At 31.6% G+C, this 25,842-nt stretch overlaps 1 protein-coding gene across 4 annotated transcripts in view; it reads left to right on the forward strand.

Moving 5' to 3' along the window:
• The window catches only part of LOC139497239 (uncharacterized), a 167,197-nt gene that overhangs the window by 46,520 nt on the left and 94,835 nt on the right, over positions 1 to 25,842 (forward strand). For all 4 annotated transcript variants that reach the window (XM_071285368.1, XM_071285370.1, XM_071285371.1 and 1 more), the window contains one exon: positions 9,378 to 9,635. In XM_071285368.1, coding sequence (XP_071141469.1) covers positions 9,378 to 9,635 — 258 coding nt within the window. The remainder of the gene's footprint in view (positions 1 to 9,377; positions 9,636 to 25,842) is intronic.

Consider the following 25,842-nt stretch of genomic DNA (forward strand, 5'->3'; position numbering starts at 1 on the left):
TCTTGCAACCCAAGAAACCAAAAACAGAGTGAGACTGTGCCTAATAACCACAAACACCATATACAAACCGTATCTGACACCACAGACAACATATACAGACTTCATATAATAAGCAAAGACCCAATATACAGACTATAACTAACAAACAGAGACACCATATACAGACTGTATCTAACATAAACAGACACCATATAAAAAAAACTTCTATTTTGTTATACGTTGATAGTATCTAACAACCACAGACACCATATAAAGACTACATATAATAACCACAGACACCATATAAGGACTACATCTAACATCCACAGACACCTTATATATACAGACTTTATCTTACTACCATGGACACCATATAAAGACTACATCTACCTACCACAGATACCATATAAAGACTACATCTACCTACCACAGATACCATATAAAGACTACATCTACCTACCACAGACACCATATAAAGACTACATTTAACTACCACAGACACCATATAAAGACTGCATCTACCTTCCACAGACACCTTATAAAGACTACATCTAACTACCACGGATACCATATAAAGACTACATTTAGCAACCACAGACACCATATATACACAGACTTTAAACTACCACAGACACCATATAAAGACTGTATCTAACTACCACAGACACCATATAAAGACTTTATCTAACTATCACATACACCATATATATACAGACTACATCTGCCTACCACAGATACCATATAAAGACTACATTTAACAACCACAGACACCATATATACACAGACTTCTAACTACCACAGACACCATATAAAGACTGTATCTAACTACCACAGTCACCATATATAGACTACGGTAACCTATAGTTGTTAATGTTTGTGTCATTTTGGTCTTTTGTGGATAGTTGTCTCATTGGCAATCATACCACATCTTCTTTTGTATACATCTAACAACAACATATACCATAATAAGACTACATTTAACAACCACATTTGGATGGAGAGTTGTCTCATTGGCACTCACACCACATCTTCCTATATCTACATACACCATATGTATGTATATATGGATTTTATCTACATACCACAGACACCATATCTATACAGACTTTATCTAACTACCACAGACACCATTTATAGACTACATCTAACAACAATAGATGTATACCATGTAAAAACTACATCTAACAACCACAGACATCATATAAAAACAACATCTAACCACAGACACCATATCTATACATACTTTATCTAAATACCACAGACACCATATAAAAACTAAATCTTACAATCACAGACACCATATATAGACTACATCTAACAACAACAGATACCATGGAAAGACTAAATCTAACAACCACAGACGTCATATATATATATACAGACTTTAACTTACTGTCACAGACAGCATTATGTATATGAAGACTAAATCTAACAACCACAGACAACATCTTATAACCACAGACACCATATATACAGGCTGCATTTAACAGTCAGAGACACCATACATACAGGCTGCATAAATGTGTTAGTGGAATAGCCTGGTGGTTTAGGCAAACATGTACTTCTAGCGCCCCCATAGACTTTTGTCTTGTTTTTGAGCGAAGGGTGTCAGGCTTAAATTAAAATATTGATTGTTTGCCCTTTACCGACCGACCCTATAAATTCGTTGCGCCTGGAAATCTTTTATTTGTATTTACCAGCAAGATTTTATTTATTTTATTTTTTCGTTCCTACCAAAAATCTTATATTTGTATTTCCCGCTCAAAACTATTTTATCCGGAATTCTCGGGTTTTATCTTTAACGTATAAGGTCCAGTCCGTTTGGTATCACCTGAGCGTTTGACATGAACACTTGCATTTGAAGTTTCAAAACATTTGTTTGAAATCGATGTTCAGCATTTGAACGCTTCCTGAAATCACGTACGCTACTCTGTACCTTTATTAGAGCAGGGTTCATTTACAAATAAGTTCGTTTGATACAAAATTATCAACGTGTGTACAAACTAGTTTGTAAACGGACGTTGTATTTTATGTAGGAATGGCCTTTTGTAATCCGCAGATCAGGATGATTATGTTAACGATGCCGCTATATTATTTATATCTGATATCAATCAAAAGTGACAAAACCCTGTAAAGTGGAGAATATCTGGCAGTAAAATCGCCAAGTTGTCCATACAGATCACTTATAAATGCGATGTAAAATACGTGACAATTGTCAGAGTTTTAAGTCTTGTAGCATTTTAATTGGAAACAAAGGCACACACGATGTTTTTAACACTCTAGGGACTTTTCTGCTAGTAATGTATGTCTGCCCGGACATATCTTATCAGTACAAAGTTACCTTTTACAGAAAATCTTAAGGTAAGCATACAAGGTATGTAGTACAGAATATAAGTGCAAGTTCAAACTCTTCAAAGTTGCAGGCATATAAACGTTACAGATATGCGGCACAGCTCTATATTTTGATATTTTGAAAACAAAATAGTACTGTGCATATATGAATTAGCTTCACATTCTACGTGATATTTTTTTAAAAACTAATAGTACCAGAAAACTTATTTGCAAAAACAAAACGGACACAAATGACATAATAATGTCATTATGCAGAGTTTGTATCTAAAATAAAATATTATACCTACCTGCCTACCCATGACAAGTAATATACCGAGCCAAGTTATTTATTTGGGGAAAAAAATAAAATATTTTACCTACCTACCTACCCTGTTTCAAAACATAGGGTCGGAAAAGGGCAAACAAACAATATTTTAATTTAGGCCTCACCAAAGGTCACCTCTCATAATCCCCTTAAAACCCGTGTGCATTCATGCGAAACCAATAATTTTATTCTTGAATTCTTGATTTTTTTTTCGTTCTTTAGTTCTTTTCGCTGCAAGCAGTTCTGGGGAGACAAATGTCTTCCGTCTCTTCCATTTTAGCTCACCTGGCCCACAGGGCCAAGTGAGCTTTTCTTATCACTTGGCGCCGTCCGTTGTCCGAAATTTTTTTACAAAAATCTTCTCCTCTGAAACTACAAGGCCAAATTTAACCAAACTAGGTCATGCATCATTAGAGTATCTTGTTTAAAAAAAAGTGTCCGATGACCCGGCAAAACAACCAAGATGGCCGCCATGGATAAAAATAGAACATAGGGGTAAAATGTATATTTTGGCTTATATCTCTGAAACCAGAGAGTTAAATTGTTTATCAGGTGAAGATCCTTCTGCTCTTTATAGTCAATTTTTATCAATTTTCATATTTTTTTGTAATTTTTTACAAAATATCTTCCACTGTAATTACTGGGCCAAGTTCATTATAGATAGAGATAATTGTAGCATACAAATGTTCAGTAAAGTAAGATCTACAAACACATCACCATCACCAAACCAACAATTTCGTCATGCATTTATCTGTGTCCATTGTTTAATATGCACATAGACCAAGGTGAGCAACACAGGCTCTTGAGAGCCTCTAGTTTATAGTTAGTTTAGATGGCAGATGCTCATAACAAACATGGTGTCATTTAGTCTAATTACATTAATAAATTTATGAATGCAGATATACTAGAATGTGAGCAGTTTTTTTAAATAATTAATTTTTATGGATAAATATAAGAACTACACGGACACAACTAGTTGAGGTATTCTAGGGAAGGGATTATGACTGATGGTGTTTAACTCTACTTTCAACACCATTGTGCTATTTCATGATAGTCGGTTTAAATTTATAGATGAATTCGGAGGATGGGAAAGGGAAAAGGGCATTATTATTCATTTTAATATGTCACCAATTATGTCTATTTTTCAGCTCTTACAAGGCAACCATATATGAAATATCCTATCTCCCAACCTAACAAATGAATAAATTTAAAATGGTTTTCCTCTTTATTAACAAAAGTGTAATTTGATTGACTGTTTGTTGCAAAACTTAACCCCCAGTGAAAAATATGTCATGCTTTTTCAGGAAAACAAGACTGTAAAAGTCAGATTTATAATTTAAAAACAAAGAGATGTGATATATTGCTAATTTAAATATAGAGTGGATTCAAGCAATAAAAGGAAACTTTCACAATGGCAAAACCCGATACAGTAAAGTCGTCTATAAAAGGCTTGACATGAAAAGTGGGAAACACAAAAAACTGGCCAAATTAAACATAAAAAACATTTACAAAATATTAACTGTGGGTCGAGGCATGAACCACTAAACTACAGGTTCCTGGGTTGTGCCCATACATACATATACAAGAAACAAGGGATTTATTAAAAAAAAAGAGAGAGGGGAAAAAAAATAATCTAAGAAACGTCTGGTATACGTTGTATACTTGTATATAGATCCATGATATACAGTGAAAGATTTTATTCAAAGTATTGAAGTATTGAACATCGGATGATCGCAAATTCTTGTGATCAGTCAAAAGCACATGTCATAGAAGACTATATCTCTATATCTGAAATTGAGGTTAAGGTACACAGGAGTTGATAGACAGTCTGAAGTGTGGGAATATATATTAAAATCAAAATCTTGCGATAACTAAGGCGCCTTGTTAGTATGGCGATATATAAGGTGTCTAGGGCAAATCATTGCGATAACTAAGACGTCTTGTTGTTAGATATAGCGAAATATTGCGATAAATAAGGCGTCTTGTTATTTATAGCAAATAATAACAATAAATAAGGCTTCTTCTTTTTAAATAAAGCAATGCATTGCTCTAAATATGGTGCCTTGTTGTTAGATATAGCGAACTATTGCGATAAATAAGTCGTCTTATTATATAAAACAAATTCTTGCGATAATTAAGTCTTCTTGCTGTTAAATATAAAAAATCATTGCGCTAAATAGAGTGCCTTGTCGTTAAATATAGCGAAATATTGCGATGAATAAGGCATCGTATTGCAATATACAAAACATTATCGCGATGATTATCATATCTGGTTTAGTTATAAACAATAATACAAGGCAGCTCCAGGCTTCCGTAGATATCTATAAAATATATAGTTTATAAGATATCTTATATAAATTTCTTTATAAACTATACAAGATATCTTAAAGATATCTTATAAACTATCTTATAAACTCTTAAATATATCTTATAAACTATACAAGATATCTAATCTGAAATATATTCATAAGAGATCTTTAAAACTTTAGGAGATATCTTATCAAGTACATGCATATAAGATATCTTATAAAATATATAGTTTATAAGATATCTTATTTTCTTTATAAGATATCCCATAAACTATACAAGTTATCTTAGAAACTATATGAGATGTCTTATCAACTATATAAGATGTCTTGTAAATTATAAAAGATATCTTGTAAATTATAAAATATATTTATAAGATATCTCATACATGTCATATACTTCATGGTCTCTAATAAACTTGACATTTGATTAAATAGTAAAACGGCTTGCCATAGATTAATGTAAGCTGATATATATGTATGTTTATGTATATGTTATATGCCTAGGTTACTTTGAAGTAAGGCGTCAAAGAAAAAAAAATATAATAGCCTTTCAAGACGTCATAATTATTTGGACTAGTGCATCATGTGCACTGATATTCATGTAATACAACTTCCCTAGTCATGCTAGTCTCAATCCAATAACTTTCAAGTAATCTGGTGATCATATCTATGTGATCAGAATAATATATATCATAATCAGTAGCTCATCCATAATTATTCAAAATGTAACAACTTCTTAAATCAGTGTAGAGGTTAAACTTAATATACATTTCCGTTTTTACAGGAAAATGATCATGATGATATGATTTCGTCTTAGATTTTATGCATAAAAAAAATCCCAATTGGAATAAAAATTCCCAATTCGATGTTCAAGGGACCTATTTGAAAACACCTGGAATCATCCCTGCAGTCAAACTGGTTTGGTATAACTGACTGTTTCTTGCCTTAGATGTCTATTTCACAGTGACCTTATGTGTTTGTGCTAAGAGTACATTGTACTGTCATATTTATTGATTTTCTGTTGGGACATGACCTACATTGTTTTAACATGCAAAACAGTGGCTTGAGATTTTAACTGATATAAGTATAATAAATTAATATTTGGAATTTTATATCCTGGTTGATGATGTTTCTTTAGGGAGCAAGATGTTTTCTTCATTCTTGTTCACATTATGATTATTTTAACATTTAAAGATAGAAAAAATGTCAGCTCTCATTTAAAAATATTTTGCAACTAAATAACAGAATAATAATCTGTCAGATTTGGTGTAAACAAAAAACAAGACAGTGTAATGCAAGGATAGTCTATTTCTATAAAGTCAAGCAGATAGTTTTTTTATATCTAAAAAAACTACCATGTAAAGAAATATGCAAGTAAAAGGCCAAAAATATCCCCAAAAATTCAACATTAACATGATTAACAGATTAACAATTAAATCAAGATGCACAAAGTTTTAAGTATTGGTCAGAATATAGGGTTCTTTTGTACTTTAACAACATCACACTAACAATAAAGTGACCTTAATTTTGGACAAGGTAAATGGCATGAAGCCAAATTTATCAACTTCTATTGTATGAATGGGATAAACTGACCTTTCAATTCTCAAGGCTAAATAAGTATTTTATAGACTAAATACAAACTTACCTGTTAAGGTAGAATTGTAATCTGAGTGATACCGGTGTTATTCTAGTCACCATAATTGTTTTCCTCTTTTACTCTAAGCAATTATGACCTGATTTGATCTTGCATGAGTAACACCACCAATGCCACATGTGTAGCAGGAGGTGGAAGACCTTCATGCTTCAAAGCTTAAATACAGATGATGCTTTATGTTACAAAATTTCTGTCAGCCATATGGACATTGTCCTTGAACTCATTTTAATGGTCCAGCCAGTGCTGAAAAAAACTGTTTAACACATGAATTTATGGCGTGTGATTAGTAATATGGAAAAAAAAAAATTTGTCGAGCCTGTGACTTCTGTCGCAGAAAGCTTGACATAGGGATAGTGATCTGGCGGCGGCGTTAGCTAACTTCTTAAAAGCTTTTTATTTTAGAAGGTGGAAGAACTGGATGCTTAATACTTTGTATATGGATGCCTTATGTTACGAAGTATCCGTCTGTCATATGTCCATTGTCCTTGACCTCATTTTCATGGTTCAGTGACTTCTTGAAAAAAAGTTAATATTTGTTGTAATGTTAATTTCTTTTTTATTATAAGTAATAGGAAAACTAAATTTTGTATATGCGTACCTTGCAAGGTCCTCATGCCCGCCAGACAGTTTTCATTTGACCTTGACCTCATTTTTTCATGGATCAGTGAAGAAGGTTAAGTTTTCATGATTATGTCCATATATCTGTACTTGTACTATGAGCAATAGGTCTACTATATTTGGTATATTTTGATTGTAAGGTGTATATGTCCAACTGGCAGGTCTGATTTGACCTTGACCTCATTTTCATGTTTCAGTGGTCAAAGTTAAGTTTTTGAGTTTTGGTCTTTTTTTCTAATACTATATGCAATAGGTCAACTATATATGGTGTATGGACATATTTTATGATGTACACCTCAGTCTGGCAGGTTTTATTTGACCTTGACCTCATTTTCATGGTTCATTGGTCAATGTTTAGTTTCCATGGTCAAGTTTGTTTCTTAGATACTATATTCGGTGTATTGAATTTTAAGGTGTATTTCTTGTTTGGTTTTATCTGACCTTGACCTCATTTTCTTGGATCATGTGAAGTGTATGTGATACTTGAAGTAAAGCTTTATATTTAGGACTATCAACATGAAATCTGTGGTTAGTAAAGAAGGCGACACGTTTCGGTGTGTGCACTCTTGTTCATACTAGAGTTACAGGAATTGACTAGATTAACGAAATATGTTATATGTTGTGAATTAACTCACTATGCTAGGATCAATTAACTGTTTATACTTTACTTAATCATTGAGGAAGTTAAATACATGAAAGCACTTTGGATCATAAAATTTGTAAAGTGTTTATTTCATTTACATGGTTGTTGGAATTGGGGAAACTACATGCACTTTTATTCTAACTGATTCTTATTCAATATACCTATACATGCTATAGTTTTTCATTTCATTCTTGCAACCATTTTTTTTTTAATATGCATATAATTGTTTGCACCTGTCCTAAGTCAGGGTTCTGATGTGGTTCATAAGTCTTTCTCATTTCTCGTTTTTTATATAGATTAGACCGTTGGTTTTCCCGTTTTAATGGTTTTACACTAGCAATTTTTGGGGCCCTTTATAGCATACTGGGCGGTGTGAGCAAAGGCTCCGTGTTGACGACTGTACTTTGACCTATAATGGTTTACTTTTGTAAATTGTGACTTGGATGGAGAGTTGTCTCATTTGCACTCATACAACATCTTCTTATATCTATATACAAATGTTGTATCTTTCTCTACTGTTGCAACTGTTTTACTTTATATAAATGCCTTATGCGTGTATTCCTATTATACTGGAAAAGAAAGTATATGGTATATCAAATGACACAAAATCAGCACTGCACCTGATAAAACTTTAAGCAAAGGCACACCACTTTTATTGCTGTTCTTCATTTCACACTGAGGCCTTCAATATTTAACCAAAAGCCTAATCTCACTGCAAATTCTAGATGGCTACTATAACTAGTTGGAGCAGAATCTCAATCACCAGCCCAGTGGTCAGCACTTCTGTGTTGACATGTATTATCATTGCTATGGTCATAATTATAAATTAACTGTTTATAAAACTTTGAAGTGTTGAAATACGAAGGCTTTTCTACCTCAGGAATAGATTACCTCAGCTGCATTTGGCAAAATTTTTAGGAATTTTTGGTCCTCAATGCTCTTCAACGTACTTTATTTGGCATTTTTAACTTTTTTGATTGGAACGTCACTGATGAATCGTTTGAAGACGAAACGCGCTTCTGGTGTTAATACAAAATTTGAATCCTGGTATCTATGATGAGTTTATTTAAAAGATGTCGATGACAATTCATCTGTGCATTTAGGAAAACAACTACAGGGAAATATCAAAAAATTATGAAATATATTTGGCATAGTAATTTTACAAATACTATCATGAATTGCCCAACATTTTCACTGTAAAATGGGAAAACCATTTTAAAATTGTGGTAACTTCGAGACCCATAAAAATACATGTTAGATACAGTAAATTACTTATGAAAAGGACAAAATTGGCAAAGTCACAATGAAGCCTTCAACAAAAATCCTCACCTGACTGTAGGCTCGAAAGGGCCCTTAATTATTGTTTAATCATCTAATTTTGCTAAAAACTAAATATTTAATATTTACAAACAATGAAAAAGGTGCATAATAGAAAATACTTGATTATAATAAATTGTGTAAAATAGTATTTTTCTTCATCATGTTCATTAAAATAACTTTATATCTTTGACTTTGTAGATGAAGTCCCAACTGAAATAAAATTAATGACTGACAAAAGATCTGTCGAACTGTACCTTAAATTACTTGAGTCAGGCTCTGAGAAAAAGAGAGACATACGTTTAGTAGTAGTTGGAAAGAAAGGGGCAGGAAAGACTTCATTGATTAAAAGATTGTTTGGTGAAGATAATACAGATGTTACCAGTACAAATGGAATAGAAATTCATAAAATAAAATGCAAAGCAATGTCTGATGATGGAATATGGAATAAATTAGATGGTATGATGTTTAAAGTTAAAACAAATATAACAAAAGTTTTGAAACTATGAATCAATCAATTCCAACATACTTCATTTTACGATCAGATTTGTATTGACAAAATGTAACTGTAAATACGGACATCTGTGGATGCAATTGAGAACAACAAGCCTTTGCTAGTCTTATGTCAGGTGAAGGTCTTATTGTACCTCCTCAAACAGAAGGATGCTTTCCGGTGGCAGTGGCCACATTGTCTCTTTTATAAAGCTTCATATTTCAAAAGATTAAGGAGCTGGTTTGTTATTATCTGGTTTACTGATGCCTAATCATCTGAGGTTTCAGTCTGGAATATATATGTGGTTTTAGGCTCTGAAGTTTTCTGATTATATTCTTTTCTCAGGTACTAAAGGTACCAAGTCATCTTCTCTTTAGTAGAGTTCAACTGAGCTTGACCTCCTTTTCAAGGTTCTTTGGGTCACATAATTATACCCCCGCTTTGAAAAAAAGGGGGGTATACTGTTTTACCTCTGTCTGTCCTTCTGTCAGTCTATCAGTCCTTCAATCCGTCAGTCCGTCAGTCTGTCAGTCAGTCCGTCCGTCCGTCCCATGAATATTTTTCATCACATTTTTCTCAGGAACTACACTACCAGGATTTCTGAAATTTGGTTTCAGGCTTGATATAAGTCAGCTATACTGTGTGATGCGTTTTCAGATTCATCACTTGACAACTTCCTGTTTACCGAACACTTATATCATTTTTGCACCTGATAGCCAAGTTGAAAAATTTTCGTCACATTTTTCTCAGGAACTGCACTACCAGGATTTCTGATATTTGGTTTCAGACTTGATATAAGTCAGCTATACCGTGTGATGCGTTTTCAGATTCATCACTCGACAACTTCCTGTTAACCGAATACTCTTAGATAATAAAATTAATGAGTAAACTATATTTGGTGTATAGAACAATTGCAAGGTGTACATGTCCATCTGAATGGGTTTATATGACTGACACATAATTTTCATGGATAACTTACTGTGCAAAGCTTATTTTATATCTGTATTATGACATTAACCCTAGTGATGACTTAGGTATATGTCACCGAGGACTGGTGTGGCATGCTTTTTTGCTAGGGGGGAATAACTATGCATGCTTGACCCAAAATAACCAATTTGAATGATGTAAATAAAGAAAGGTTTATACAACTGTAGAACTTTTTGAGAAAGGATTGTATTTTATGTTAGTAAATAATAACTTCAAACTCAATCAATTTAATAAGCAATTTTATTTGCTATGGTCTACATGTTTCGCCTGCAAGGCAGGCTTCATCAGGACAATTTTTATACAGAAATTAATCCCTGAAGTACTCAAAGTGGTGCATTGAATTTGACGTCGTCATGGTGAGAAGAACAATGAAAAGTGAAAGAAGCAATACAGAGTTATAAATAGATAAGATAAATATAGAAAATTAAGAAAATTAAAAGTTTGTTTACAATGTAACTTGAGTTCGTTTTACTATTATATGATACATGAAATTGTAATTTCTGTATAAAAATTGTCCTGATGAAGCCTGCCTTTCAGGCATAACATGTAGACCATAGCAAATAAAATTGCAGACCATTCGAAATGTTGTTGTCAATTTTGAGTATTTATATTGTAATAGAATTGTTTAAAAAATCCTAAACGTAATATAAGTATTAAAAATCATTGCATTTTACATGTCATATATATACCAAAATTTGTTAATTTTAAACAAGATATTTGTTACACTTTTTTTTGGGTGTTAATTAGATAAATTGGTTTAGTCATGTTTCTCCAACATTTGATAATTAGACTAAAACAACAAGTAATTAGGGGGTCCTCGTAAGTTATGTCTATGAGATGCAACCTACAGATCAGAACTGGGAACCAGTATGTTAACAAAATTAATTTTCTATTAATATTCTAAATCTCCCCAAAAGTGGCATGGTTTGAGAAACAGCTGTAAACACTTTTTCTCACATAAATACTCACTTATCAGAATTATAGCCTTAAGGAATTCACTGAATATACTCGGAGTTTACTTTTACTGTACATTTTATACCCCATCCCCTGTTTTAATTTTTTAGAGAATTTGAAAACAAGACTTTAATTATTGCCAGCTTACCCTATTTGCATGTTTTCTGACATAAAACGCCTAGAACCGGTTTAAAAATGTTTTGATAACATATTAAAAGCATTTTAGAATACTGTAAATGATATGTTTAGCAGTCAATCATTCCAACATTCAAGATTATATAAATTATCGAATTCTGCCCATATCTCCAGTCCACATCTTACTGTATGCCTATTTGTCAATAAAAGTTTATATTTTCTGCCCCAAATGATCAGTTTAGAATTTTTGTCACAACAGTACCATCTGTAACCATATATCTGACATAATTTAGCTTTTATATGAACTAGAAGTGTTAAAACAAAGCCATATTTGCAATAGTATGCAGATACCAGTCTGATGTATAAATTCACTTAAAATGTTATAGAGATGACTTCTAACATCTGATTTTTACTTTCAAGCACAATTATTGATTTCTATTTAAAAACCTTTAAAATCACAAAATCATAGCATTTACAAGTTAAATTATTTGTTTTATGACCCAGGGGGTAGGCAATTTTCTCTGTTTTTCCCCCTGGGGCCTCAAATTTCCTAAATTGTTCTGCTGTTTTTTGCATATGGAATATTTAGTATATTCTGGATAGAACACACTATTGTAAGTTTTGTTGAAATATTCTTATATTTCTAGCTTGTATTTTTTATGCCGCTGTGACAAAAATCAGATTTAGGTGTTACGGCTTACTTTTGGGTTATCGACAGGACAAAAACACCCCACTAATAATATTCAGGAAGTATCTTATGAGTTTCAATGACTTCGAAGAGTAAACATGGTAAATATAAGCACTTCTAAACAATGTAACTTACAAATATGCATATATTATGAATTTATTTTGCATTCAGGCCTTTAAGTAAACTATGCATACTGTAAACTGAATTTATGCTGAGTCATCATATTTAAGGCCCAGGATTTAATCAATCTTCATGAAATATTTATAAAACTTTATATTTGAGTTAATTTCATCAAAGTCTGTGAGAGAAACCAAATTTGGTTAAATTCTGTATGTTCTCTTATTTCACCCAATATAGGTTGCATTTCTGTAAATATTGACAATGCATTTTCCCATAGGAAATCCTTTTACGGCTAAAACTGTACCACTTTTACTATGAAGTTTTGAAAAAAATCATATCCTAGAATGGAAAGTTCATATGCATTGCTATTTTTTTCAAAGGTCAACATATAGGGTTGTGCGACATATTTTCAACGTTTATATGCCCCAAACTTTAACTAACACAACTTTGGAAAGTCACCAGAAAATATACATGTGAATATTGTTTATATTGAAATCTATGGTAACCCTACAGTCGAGGTAGGGATAGTTAAGAAATTTTAGCCGTAAAGGGAGTTCCTATGGGAAGATTAGTTGATTGTAACTAACTGAGTTTACCCTCTTTAAATAAAGAATTCATTATTATTATTATTATTATCACGTTGTCGTCGTCTGCGTCGTCGTCATCCGAATACATTTAGTTTTCGCACTTTAACTTTAGTAAAAGTGAATAGAAATCTATGAAATTTTAACACAAGGTTTATGACCACAAAAGGAAGGTTGGGATTGATTTTGGGAGTTTTGGTCCCAACATTTTAGGAATTAGGGGCCAAAAAGGGCCCAAATAAGCATTTTCTTGGTTTTCGCACTATACTTTAGTTTAAGTAAATAGAAATCTATGAAATTTTGACACAAGGTTTATGACCACAAAAGGAAGGTTGGGATTGATTTTGGGAGTTTTGGTTCAAACAGTTTAGGAATTAGGGGCCAAAAATGGCCCAAATAAGCATTATTCTTGGTTTTCGCACAATAACTTTAGTATAAGTACATGTAAATAGAAATCAATGAAATTTAAACACAAGGTTTATGACCACAAAAGGAAGGTTGGGATTGATTTTGGGAGTTGAGGTCCCAACAGTATAGGAATTAAGGGCCAAAAAGGGGCCCAAATAAGCATTTTTCTTGGTTTTCGCACCATTACTTTAGGGGTCATCCATAATTGTCAACCATTTTCCAAAGTGTACAAAACGTACACTTGGGGGGAGGGGGTTAAAAAATCAACATTTTTACCGTACGCTTTTTTTTATTTCCGGAATTTATATCGTTTCCGTCAGGAAAGTCGATTTATAAAATCGAGAATTGGCTTGGGTGTGTTTCTCTTCTTATTTCTTCTTTATTATTTTCACTTGATGATATTGATTTCGATATCATAATTCTACTCAATCGGGATTGAACGATTACAAGATCAAATCATATGAAAACTAAATCTTTCAAAAATTATTTAAACAAAAAGTTTGCAAGCATTTCTCAGTACCCCTGATTGTCAATTTCACCTGCTCTATTATTGATCGATATCATTTTACTCTGTTTAATAAACAAAATTGATGGAAACACTAACATGCTAAATTCTTTGAATGTTTTGATTTTGACAAGACGTCATTTTTTGTGAAAAGATTTTAAACTGGTCCTTCGATTAATTTCCTTGTAATGCATTCCAAAATAGTAAACCAGTAAACCGGAAGTAAACTGATTTTTTTTTAGTATAAGCCTCCTTTAATTAGGAGCACCTCCATATGAAGTTTAACCTTAACTTAAAAAATATCCAATATATGTACACGTTACAGTATATATACATAAACGATAATAGTGCCATGAATGGCATATTTACAGGGACCTTTTAAATAGAAATACAGGCGGGAAAATTAAAAACTCAAAATGTTTTAAAACATTACACTTTTATTGATTACTGTCTTGAGCTCTGATTCCATCAACAACTGTCAGTCCATACTTTACAAATGCAATATAACCATGCATTTCCCTTTCTTTGATTCTTAGCATAATTTATGTGCCCTTTTGATAATCTTTTGCATGCTCTAGGTGCCCCTTTTTTATTGGAGTTACCATTCCCACTGTGTGATAGGGGAAACACTAATTTTTGTACTCTTTATTCTGACAAAACACAAGCATCATAGATGTCATCAAATAAAACAGTCAGATATGTTTTAGTTTTTTTTCAATTCAAATTTCTATATTAAACTAAAATATAATAGATAGGATCTTCTTTTTATTAAGAATGACTGATTCTTCTCTTGAAATCTGAAAATGGTTGATGTACACTTTTTAAGGGAGGGTGGGGGGTCTGAAAAAGTGTACGTTTTGTACACTTTGGAAAATGGTTGACAATTATGGATGACCCCTTAGTATAAGTAAATAGAAATCTATGAAATTTTAACACAAGGTTTATGACCATAAAAGGAAGGTTGGATTTGATTTTTGGAGTTTTGGTCCCAACAGTTTAGGAATAAGGGGCCCAAAGGGTCCAACATTGAACTTTGTTTGATTTCATTAAAAATTAAATAATTGGGGTTCTTTGATATGCCGAATCTAACTGTGTATGTAAATTCTTAATTTGTGGTCCGGTTTTCAAATTGGTCTACTTTAAGGTCCAAAGGGTCCAAAATTAAACTTAGTTTGATTTTAACAAAAATTGAATCCTTGGGGTTCATGCTGAATCTAAAAATGTACTTAGATTTTTGATTATTGACCCAGTTTTCAAGTTGGTCCAAATCAGGGTCCAAAATTAAACTTTGTTTGATTTCATCAAAAATTGAATAATTGGGGTTCTTTGATATGCCAAATCTTAACTGTGTATGTAGATTCTTAATTTTTGGTCCCGTTTCAAAATTGGTCTACATTAAAGTCCAAAAGGTCCAAAATTAAACTAAGTTTGATTTTAACAAAAATTGAATTCTTGGGCTTTTTTGATATGCTGAATCTAAACATGTACTTAGATTTTTGATTATGGGCCCAGTTTTCAAGTTGGTTCAAATTAGGATCCAAAATTATTATATTAAGTATTGTGCAATAGCAAGAAATTTTCAATTGCACAGTATTCAGCAATAGCAAGAAATCTTCAATTGCACAGTATTGTGCAATAGCAAGAAATTTTCAATTGCACAGTATTGCGCAATAGCAAGAAATCTTCAATAGCACAGTATTGTGCAATATCAAATATTTTCAATTGCACAGTATTGCCCAATAGCAAGAAATATCTAACTGCACAATATTCATGATATTGTGCAATAGCAAGAAATTTTCAATTGGAGTTATCTTTCTTTGTCCAGAATAGTAGTTGAATCAACTTAAATCATTGTTTTATACAATATACAATGTATATTCACTTTTACTACCAACTGATAAATTAAAACAATCTTTACCATTCAGTGATAACAAGCACTTTATTTTACATTTTAATATTTTATGATGTATTTGAATTAGTAGTTATTGTTGCAAACTCCATTAGAAATTTGAATTGAGATCAGTTTTAGAAAAAGGGAAAGGGGGATGTGAAAAAAAGGGGGGGGGGGGGGTTAAATTTTTCTCATTTCAGATTTCATAAATAAAAAGAAAATTTCTTCAAACATTTTTTTGAGAGGATTAATATTCAACAGCATAGTGAATTGCTCAAAGGCAAAAAAATGTTTTATGTTTATTAGACCACATTCATTCTATGTCAGAAACCTATGCTGTGTCAACTATTTAATCACAATTCAAATTTAGAGCTGAATCCAGCTTGAATGTTGTGTCCATACTTGCTCCAACTGTTCAGGGTTCAACCTCTGCGGTCGTATAATGCTGCGCCCTGTGGAGCATCTGGTTGAAAGGTTCATTCAAGACATGACATATCGACCATAAACACAATTTTAGATTTTTTCCCATTGTAATCAGAATGTAATCAAAAAGTAATCAGGGTTACAGGGTATTTTGAAAAGAAACTGATTAAATTAAATCACATGTAATCAGATTGTTGGCTGATTAATGATTACAATGATTACTTGAAGAATTGTAATCAATTACAGCTGATAAATGATTACAATTACAACTACCCAAAGTCTGACAAGTGGCAAAGTTAATACTCTAAAACATTTAACAATTTAATAAATAACAATATATGCCAAAGATAAATCCAAATAATTAAAACAAATGCACTATAAAATTTAAAGTCACTGCTCTTATGAATTGTCTAATCACATTGATTAATTGTGAGATGGAATTGTTCGAAATGCACTTTTAGAAGAAATTGTCCAATATTAGTTACATAGTGTGCTAGTGACCTAATACGGTATATATGGGGTCAGTAAATTCCATATGGGGTGAGAGCGAAGCTCGAATCCCCATATGGAATTTACTGACCCCATATAAACCGTATTACGTCACTAGCACACGATGTAACAAATTTATCTTACCGACTATCTGAACGTGTGAAATTAAGACTAGTGAATTCTCAAAATGAGCAAGTCTTCAATACTGTTAGCATTAAGAGAATACTTCCATTGATCCTACAAAAACAGATGCCAACAATAACAACTTGTAAGGTTTAAATGTGTTTTATGTATTTATTTTAATCTTAATCATTATTTCTTCGTCTGTTGAAACTTTTAAGTTTTTTTCTCAGTACCGTTTTATTTTTATAAAGGAACATAACATTATTACTAACCGTGTATGAAATAAGCCCTGCCCCCTTCTTACCTAATATGCAGGGATGATTCCAGGTGTTTTCAAATGGGTCCCTTGAACATCAAATTGGGAATTTTCATCCCAATTGGGAATTTTTTATGCATACAATCTAAAACAAAATAATATCATTTTCCTGACCTGTAAAAACGGAAAATGTATATAAAGTTTCACCTGTACACTGATTGAAGAAGTTATTGGATTCAGACAAGGGAAGTTGTAATACATGAATACCATTGCACATGATGCACTATCATCTTAACTTTGGTAAACAAGGCATATCTACACCAGCTAACATAAACCTATGGCACTTAAGCAGTTTAGCTATTTATTCGAATTTCAAATTATCTCAAAATATATAAGATATCTTATATAACATATTAGATTTTTATAAGATATCTCATTTAATATATATATATATGAGATATCTTATATAATTTACTTTTTTAAAGCTATCTTATATATATATTATAAGAGATATCTTATAAAGTTTAAAAACTTTATAAGATATCTTATATACTTTTTAAGATATCTTCTAAAGTTTATAAAATATCTCATTCAGAATATGAAATATCTTATATTTTTTTTTATACAAGATATCTTAAATAGTTTATTGGACATCATCTTAAGAAAATTATATAAGATATATTATATGAATTATCTTATAATTTCTATACGATGTCTCTAATAATATATCTTATATGATATATATAGATTCTACAACTGCATCGAGTGTAATACGATATTTATCCACTCGAGACAGTTAAATTTTCAAATTTAAAATGCAAGGCATGCCCGAGCATTTAAATATTTTTATTACATTGGTTGCAATGAATTACATTGATTTTCCAGTTAGATAAAAACCGATAATTTCACATGTGAAATAAACGTGGTTATTTCACTCTCTGACGTCATACAACAATAGGCGTTGTCAAGACGTCGATAACGTCGGATCAAAACAAATTGTCAATTTGTAGGAAAATGATATAGTTCCTTACATTTTCTACATTAATTTCATTAAAAAAAAGATTTGGTGGTGGAATCTGTTTCTCTAATGATTTTCTAACATTATGCAGGCAAACTTATTCCTTCTTTTCGATTGATCTGCAAAAAGATGTGTTCTTTCTATGTGACGTCATCAGGCATGGTCGCCTTTTTTCATGCCGTCACAATTAGAAATTCAGAGGAAAGCAAGAACATTCAACGTCATAATCGGATTTTAACCAATGAAGTACTGAAATCAAACGAATCACACTTTGATTAATTGTTTTTATACAATGAGTGCAGAAAGGGATAAATTGACGAAGAATTAGAGAAATAAGATATTTTAAATAATCTTTTTTTATAAGATATCTTATATAAATAGATATCTTATATAATAAAGAAGATATCTTATATAATAAAGAAGATATCTAATATCGATTATAAGATATCTTATATAGTATATAAGATATCTTATAAATATACTTTATATAAGATATCTTATATATTATAGTTTATAATAAAAAAATAAAATTAACGGTATCAATTTTCTTGCACCAGATGCGCATTGCGACAATACATGTCTCTTCAGTGATGCTCGTGGCCAAAATATTTGAAATCCAAAGCTTATATAAAAGATTATAAGATTTATTCCATATTGGTATTATTTTAGTAGGTTTCTCTATATGAATTGGATTTTGAATAAAAAAGCATATTCACCTGAGAAAGTGTTATTCACCGCGCTAAACATCACGCGCTTTTACATGCAACGCTATGGTAATATGTTTCATGAAAAAAAAATTGGTATATGTTTGTCATTAGATACATTTTCTTCTCTCGGACTATTGAATAAAACAATTACTGCCTTTTGTTTCGGTAAATATGGGGTTTTATTGACTTTTGAAAAACTGATATTCACTTCGGCCGTCGGCCTCGGTGAATATAATTTTTGTCGAGCCTGCGACTTTAGTTGCAGAAAGCTCGACATAGGGATAGTGATCCGGCGGCGGCGGCGGCGGCGGCGGCGGCGGTGTTAGCTAACTTCTTAAAAGGTTTATATTTTAGAAGGTGAAAGACCTGGATGCTTCATACTTTGTATATAGATTCCTCATGTTACGAAGTTTCCGTCAGTCACATGTCTAATGTCCTTGACCTCATTTTCATGGTTCAGTGATCACTTGAAAAATAAGTTCAGAATTTTTGTAATGTTGAATTCTCTCTTATTATAAGTAATAGGATAGCTATATTTGGTATGTGTGTACCTTGCAAGGTCCTCATGCCCGTCAGACAGTTTTCACTTGACCTCGACCTTATTTCATGGATCAGTGAACAAGGTTAAGTTTTGGTGGTCAAGTCCATATCTCAGATACTATAAACAATAGGGCTAGTATATTTGGTGTATGGAAGGACTGTAAGGTGTACATGTCCAACTGGCAGGTGTCATATGACCTTGACCTCATTTTCATGGTTCAGTGGTTATAGTTAAGTTTTTGTGTTTTGGTCTATTTTTCTCATACTTTATGCAATAGGTCTACTATATTTGTTGTATGGAATGATTGTAAGGTGTACATGTCTAGCTGGCAGGTGTCATCTGACCTTGACCTCATTTTCAAGGTTCAGTAGTTATAGTTTAGTTTTTGTGTTTTGGTCTGTTTTTCTTATTTTGTATGCAATAGGTCAACTATATATGGTGTATAGAATGATGGTAAGGTATACATGTCTAGCCAGCAGGTGTCATCTGACCTTGACCTCATTTTCATGGTACAGTAGTTATAGTTAAGTTTTTGTGTTTTTGGTCTGTTTTTCTTATACTGTATGCAATAGGTCAAGTATATTTGTTGTATGGAATGATTGTAAGGTGTACATGACTAGCTAGCAGGTGTCATTTGGCATTGACCTCATTTTCATGGTCCAGTGGTCACAGTTAAGTTTTTTAGTTTTGGTCTTATTTTCTAATAATATATACAATAGGTCAACTATATTTGGTGTATGGAAATATTTTATGATCTATATGTCAGTTGCTCAGGTCTTATTTGACTGTAACCTCATTTTCTTGGTGTCATCTAACCTTGACCTTATTTTTATAGTTCATTGGTCAATGTTAATAATTTAAAGTTGATCCAGTGTATCAGTTACAAGAAGGGACTAGTCAATTATATCATGTATTGAATAATTATAAAGTGTAATTCATTTTTATATTCATTTATTTATTTTTAATCAGAAATGAATTTGAATATTGAATACAAGAATCTTTTTAATGGAAATATGATTAAATCATACATTTGTGTCATAAGTGATAATTACTGAACACTAATTAAATGAAACATTGGAAGGTGTGGAAATGTTAAAGCATTAGCTCACTCATGCATGAACATTTGTCCTGTACTACAGTTCACCACAACCACTTTAATTTATTGTTTGAATGTGTACAGATTGAACAATATTTTCTTTCCACAAAGTTAAAGAATAACATTTACAGAATTGTTTTATACATATGATCTAAGATAAGTATACTTTGTTTTTAAATATAATCTTGATTTGATGGTAGCAAATATAAATTAAATGACTTAAGTTAACATATTGTTAAAATTTATCCTTTTTGCAGATATATTGATTATAAATTATAAATGTATTCTTATTGATTGAATTTTTATACGACCGCAAAAATTTTAATTTTTTGGTCGTATATTGCTATCACGTTGGCGTCGTCGTCGTTCTGCGTCGTCGTCGTCATCGTCGTCCGAATACTTTTAGTTTTCGCACTCTAACTTTAGTAAAAGTGAATAGAAATCAATGAAATTTTAACACAAGGTTTATGACCACAAAAGGAAGGTTGGGATTGATTTTGGGAGTTTTGATCTCAACATTTTAGGAATTAGGGGCCAAAAAGGGCCCAAATAAGCATTTTCTTGGTTTTCACACTATAACTTTAGTTTAAGTGAATAGAAATCTATGAAATTTTGACACAAGGTTTATGACCACAAAAGGACGGTTGGGATTGATTTTGGGAGTTTTGGTTCCAACAGTTTAGGAATTAAGGGCCAAAAAAGGGCCCAAATAAGCATTATTCTTGGTTTTCCCACAATAACTTTAGTATAAGTAAATAGAAATCAATGAAATTTAAACACAAGGTTTATGACCACAAAAGGAAGGTTGGGATAGATTTTTGGAGTTGAGGTCACAACAGTTTATGAATAAGGGGCCAAAAAGGGTCCCAAATAAGCATTATTTTTGGTTTTTGCACCATAACTTTAGTATAAGTAAATAGAAATCTATGAAATTTAAACACAAGGTTTATGACCATAAAAGGAAGGTTGGGTTTGATTTTGGGAGTTTTGGTCCCAACAGTTTAGGAATAAGGGGCCCAAAGGGTCCAAAATTGAACTTTGTGTGATTTCATCAAAAATTGAATAATTGGGGTTCTTTGATATGCTGAATCTAACTATGTATGTAGATTCTTAATTTTTGGTCCCGTTTTCAAATTGGTCTACATTAAGGTCCAAAGGGTCCAAAATTAAACTTAGTTTGATTTTAACAAAAATTGAATCCTTGGGGTTCTTTGATATGCTGAATTTTAAAATGTACTTAGATTTTTAATTATTGGCCTAGTTTTCAAGTTGGTCCAAATGGGGGTCCAAAATTAAACTTTGTTTGATTTCATCAAAAATTGAATAAATGGGTTCTTTGATATGCCAAATCTAACTGTGTATGTAGATTCTTAATTTTTGGTCCAGTTTTCAAATTGGTCTACATTAAAGTCCAAAGGGTCCAAAATTAAACTAAGTTTGATTTTAACAAAAAATTAAATTCTTGGGCTTATTTGATATGCTTTATCTAAACATGTACTTTGATTTTTGATTATGGGCCCAGTTTTCAAGTTGGTCCAAATCAGGATTCCATATCAAGTATTGTGCAATAGCAAGAAATTTTCAATTGCACAGTATTGCACAATAGCAAGAAATATCTAATTGCACAATATTGTGCAATAGCAATTAATTTTTAATTGGAGTTATCTTTCTTTGTATAGAATAGTAGTTGATAATATATGTTGGAAATTTGCCAGACATGACTATGATGTCATTTTCTATTTTTATTTGTCAATAACTTTATGTAAATAACTTCATTGGAAATTTGCCAATATAAAATGTTGCTGATGAAGCTGTTTTTCCTTATCTTATCTAAAATGTTTTTAGATAATGTATGTTGGACATTTGCCAGACATGACTATGATGTCATTTTCTATTTTTATTTGCCAATAACTTTATGTAAATAACTTCATTGGAAATTTGCCAATATAAAATGTTGCTGATGAAGTTTTTTTTATTGTTTTATACAATAAACAATGTATATTCACTTTTACTACCAACCAATCTTTACCATTCAGTGATAACAAGCACTTTATTTTACATTTTAATATTTTATGATGTATTTAAAAGAGTAGTTATTGTTGCAAACTCCATTAGAAATTTGAATTGATATCAGTTTTGGAAAAAGGGAAACGGGGATGTGAAGAAAAAAAATGGGGGAGGGGGGGGGGGGGGGTTAAATTTTTCTCATTTCAGATTTCATAAATAAAAAGAAAATTTCTTCAAACATTTTTTTGAGAGGATTAATATTCAACAGCATAGTGATTTCCTCAAAGGCAAAAAAAAATTTTTAAGTTCATTAAACCACATTCATTCTGTGTCAGAAACCTATGCTGTGTCAAATATTTAATTTTAGATTTAAATAAGTTTGAAGAAGAAATCTTTAATTGATTTGTAAAATCTTGACATTTGTTTTGTGTAAAAAAAATCCATGTAATGTCAAAAATTTGATCACAATCCAAATTCAGAGCTGTATCACGCTTGAATGTTTTGTTCATACTTGCCCCAACTGTTCAGGGTTCGACCTCTGCAGTCGTATAAAGCTGCGCCCTGCGGAGCACCTGTTTTTTTTTGTTTTTTTTTATCAAAAGCATAAAATAATAATATTACTATTAAAGTATATAGAATAATAGATGTGAGAAATATCAATAAATAATATATTTAGGCTTAATTATATTATGTAACAATGTCCTTTTACAATAAATAATTATACCCCCACTTTAAAAAAAAGTGCAGGTATACTGTTTTACCTCTGTCTGTTCATTGGTCAGTCCATCCATCCATCTATCACTCTATCCATCAATCCATCTGTTCTTCAGTCTGTTTGTCCGTCACATGAATATTTTCAACACATCTTTATGAGGTACTACATTACAAGGATTTCTGAAATTTGGTTTCAGGGTTTATATAAGTTAGCTATACCTTGTTATGCGTTTTCAGAATAATCAATCAACAACTTCCTGTTTACCTAATACTTGTATTGTTTTACACATATAAGCCCAGTTGAAAAGTTTCGTCAGATTTTTCTCAGGAACTTCAATACAAGGATTTCTGAAATTTGAGTTCACCATGTGATGTGTTTTTAGATTCACCACTCAAGATTTTACTGTTTAAGAAAATATTTTAAATATGGGTGTATCATAGTTAGTAAGCAGTTGCTCACAGTTTCACTTGTTTGCTTAGGGCTCAGCAAAACAAAAGAATGTTATCCAATAACTTCTTCAAATATTTATTGCCCTATATTGCTAGATAGTTACTTTCTATTTGGTGATAATAAATATTCATATTAAAGGGGCACTAGCTACGAGATATATGAAAAATATAATATATTATTTTTTTTATCAATCAATAATGAAATGCAAAAAGGGAAATAATAATTCACTTTTAGCACCCAGTATGGTTCAATTTTGTCAAAATAAGCTATAAAAAAAATGATTATGAATTATTTACTTGCAAGTGAATAATTCAATTTCATTGAATTTGTATTCAAGTGACCTTCAATTTAACCCCTTAGCTTGAGACAGATAACACATGAAATGTATGTGTAAAGTTATTTAAAGGAAAAGAACTTTTTAATAGTTTGGATAAATATTTTACATTGTTTTAAATTAGATATAAGAATTTGATTAAAATTGGTGAACATGAATTTGACAGCTAGTACACCTTTAAATACATATGGCCATTAACTACATATTACGTTTTTATATCAAATGTCTGATACACAAAGGTAAGTATCATGAGGGTAGTAATGCCCTTTACCATCAGGCGTCAAACGGCAATTTCAATTACCGTTAGCATCAAATTGATTAAAACTTTACCGTGATTGGTAAAAAATATCCTTATCATGAATCATCAGAGGTCTGAAATACTTATCGTTACCGTTATTTTTGGAAAGAAATTAACGTGATACGTCAAAATCATTTGATTTTTGTATTGTCTAAAAAAAAGTGCATATTTTATCATCATGCAACAAAAACTACTGTTAATAGTTTTTGGCAAGAATTTTTACCGTTATTCGTCATAAAGGTACCCCCATTACCACCCTCTATTATATGCATGACATAGTGAGCAACTCTTTGTTGCGATTTGCACATGTGTCATTTAGTGACGACATCAAGTGGTCAATGAAGGATAAAAAAATTAATTCATATAGTTTTTTTCACTGACACCCCTCTAAACTTAATTTTGGAACAATTGATTGACCAATATGGAAATATATATAAAATCGATGGCAATTAAACAAAACTTGCTGCAATTTGCCCTCCCCCCCCTTTGCAATTTATTTGAATTAATTTTTTATTTTTTATCCTTCATTGATTTTTTGATGTCGTCTCTTATACATTGTGTTTTACAGATATGTATATATGCAATGAATGCAGTAAATCTTACAAGACTAGAAAAGGTCTTCAAAACCATGCATGTAATATATGCCAACTATGTAGAAAAACCTTCCCATCAGCACAAAAATTGAAAAGACATAATTGCAAACAACAGATATTAAACAAGGAGATACTGAAATGCCAACTTTGTAAAAAGGAATATTCTACAGAGAATAGACTAACATCTCATAAATGCTCATATTGCCAGATGTGTTCAATTCTTTTCTCAACATACCAAAAATGTTCCAATCATATCTGTCAACATGCAGGAAAAACCTTGAATACAGAAAATGAAGTAAAGAATAACACTCAGAAGACAGATGAAGTCAAGAATAACACTCAGAAGACAGATGAAGTCAAGAATAACACTCAGAAGACAGATAAAGTCAAGAATAACACCCAGAAGACAGATGAAGTCAAGAATAACACTCAGAAGACAGTTAAAGTCAAGAATAACACTCAGACGACAGTTAAAGTCAAGAATAACACTCAGACAACAGTTAAAGTCAAGAATAACACTCAGACGACAGATGAAGTCAAGAATAACACTCAGAAGACAGATGAAGTCAAGAATAACACTCAGAAGACAGATGAAGTCAAGAATAACACCCAGAAGACAGATGAAGTCAAGAATAACACTCAGAAGACAGATAAAGTCAAGAATAACACTCAGAAGACAGTTAAAGTCAAGAATAACACTCAGAAGACAGTTAAAGTCAAGAATAACACTCAGACGACAGATGAAGTCAAGAATAACACTCAGAAGACAGATAAAGTCAAGAATAACACTCAGAAGACAGATAAAGTCAAGAATAACACTCAGACGACAGATAAAGTCAAGAATAACACTC

This window comes from Mytilus edulis, chromosome 12 (genome assembly GCF_963676685.1).
Source record: "Mytilus edulis chromosome 12, xbMytEdul2.2, whole genome shotgun sequence".
Classification (NCBI taxonomy): Eukaryota; Metazoa; Mollusca; class Bivalvia; order Mytilida; family Mytilidae; genus Mytilus; species Mytilus edulis.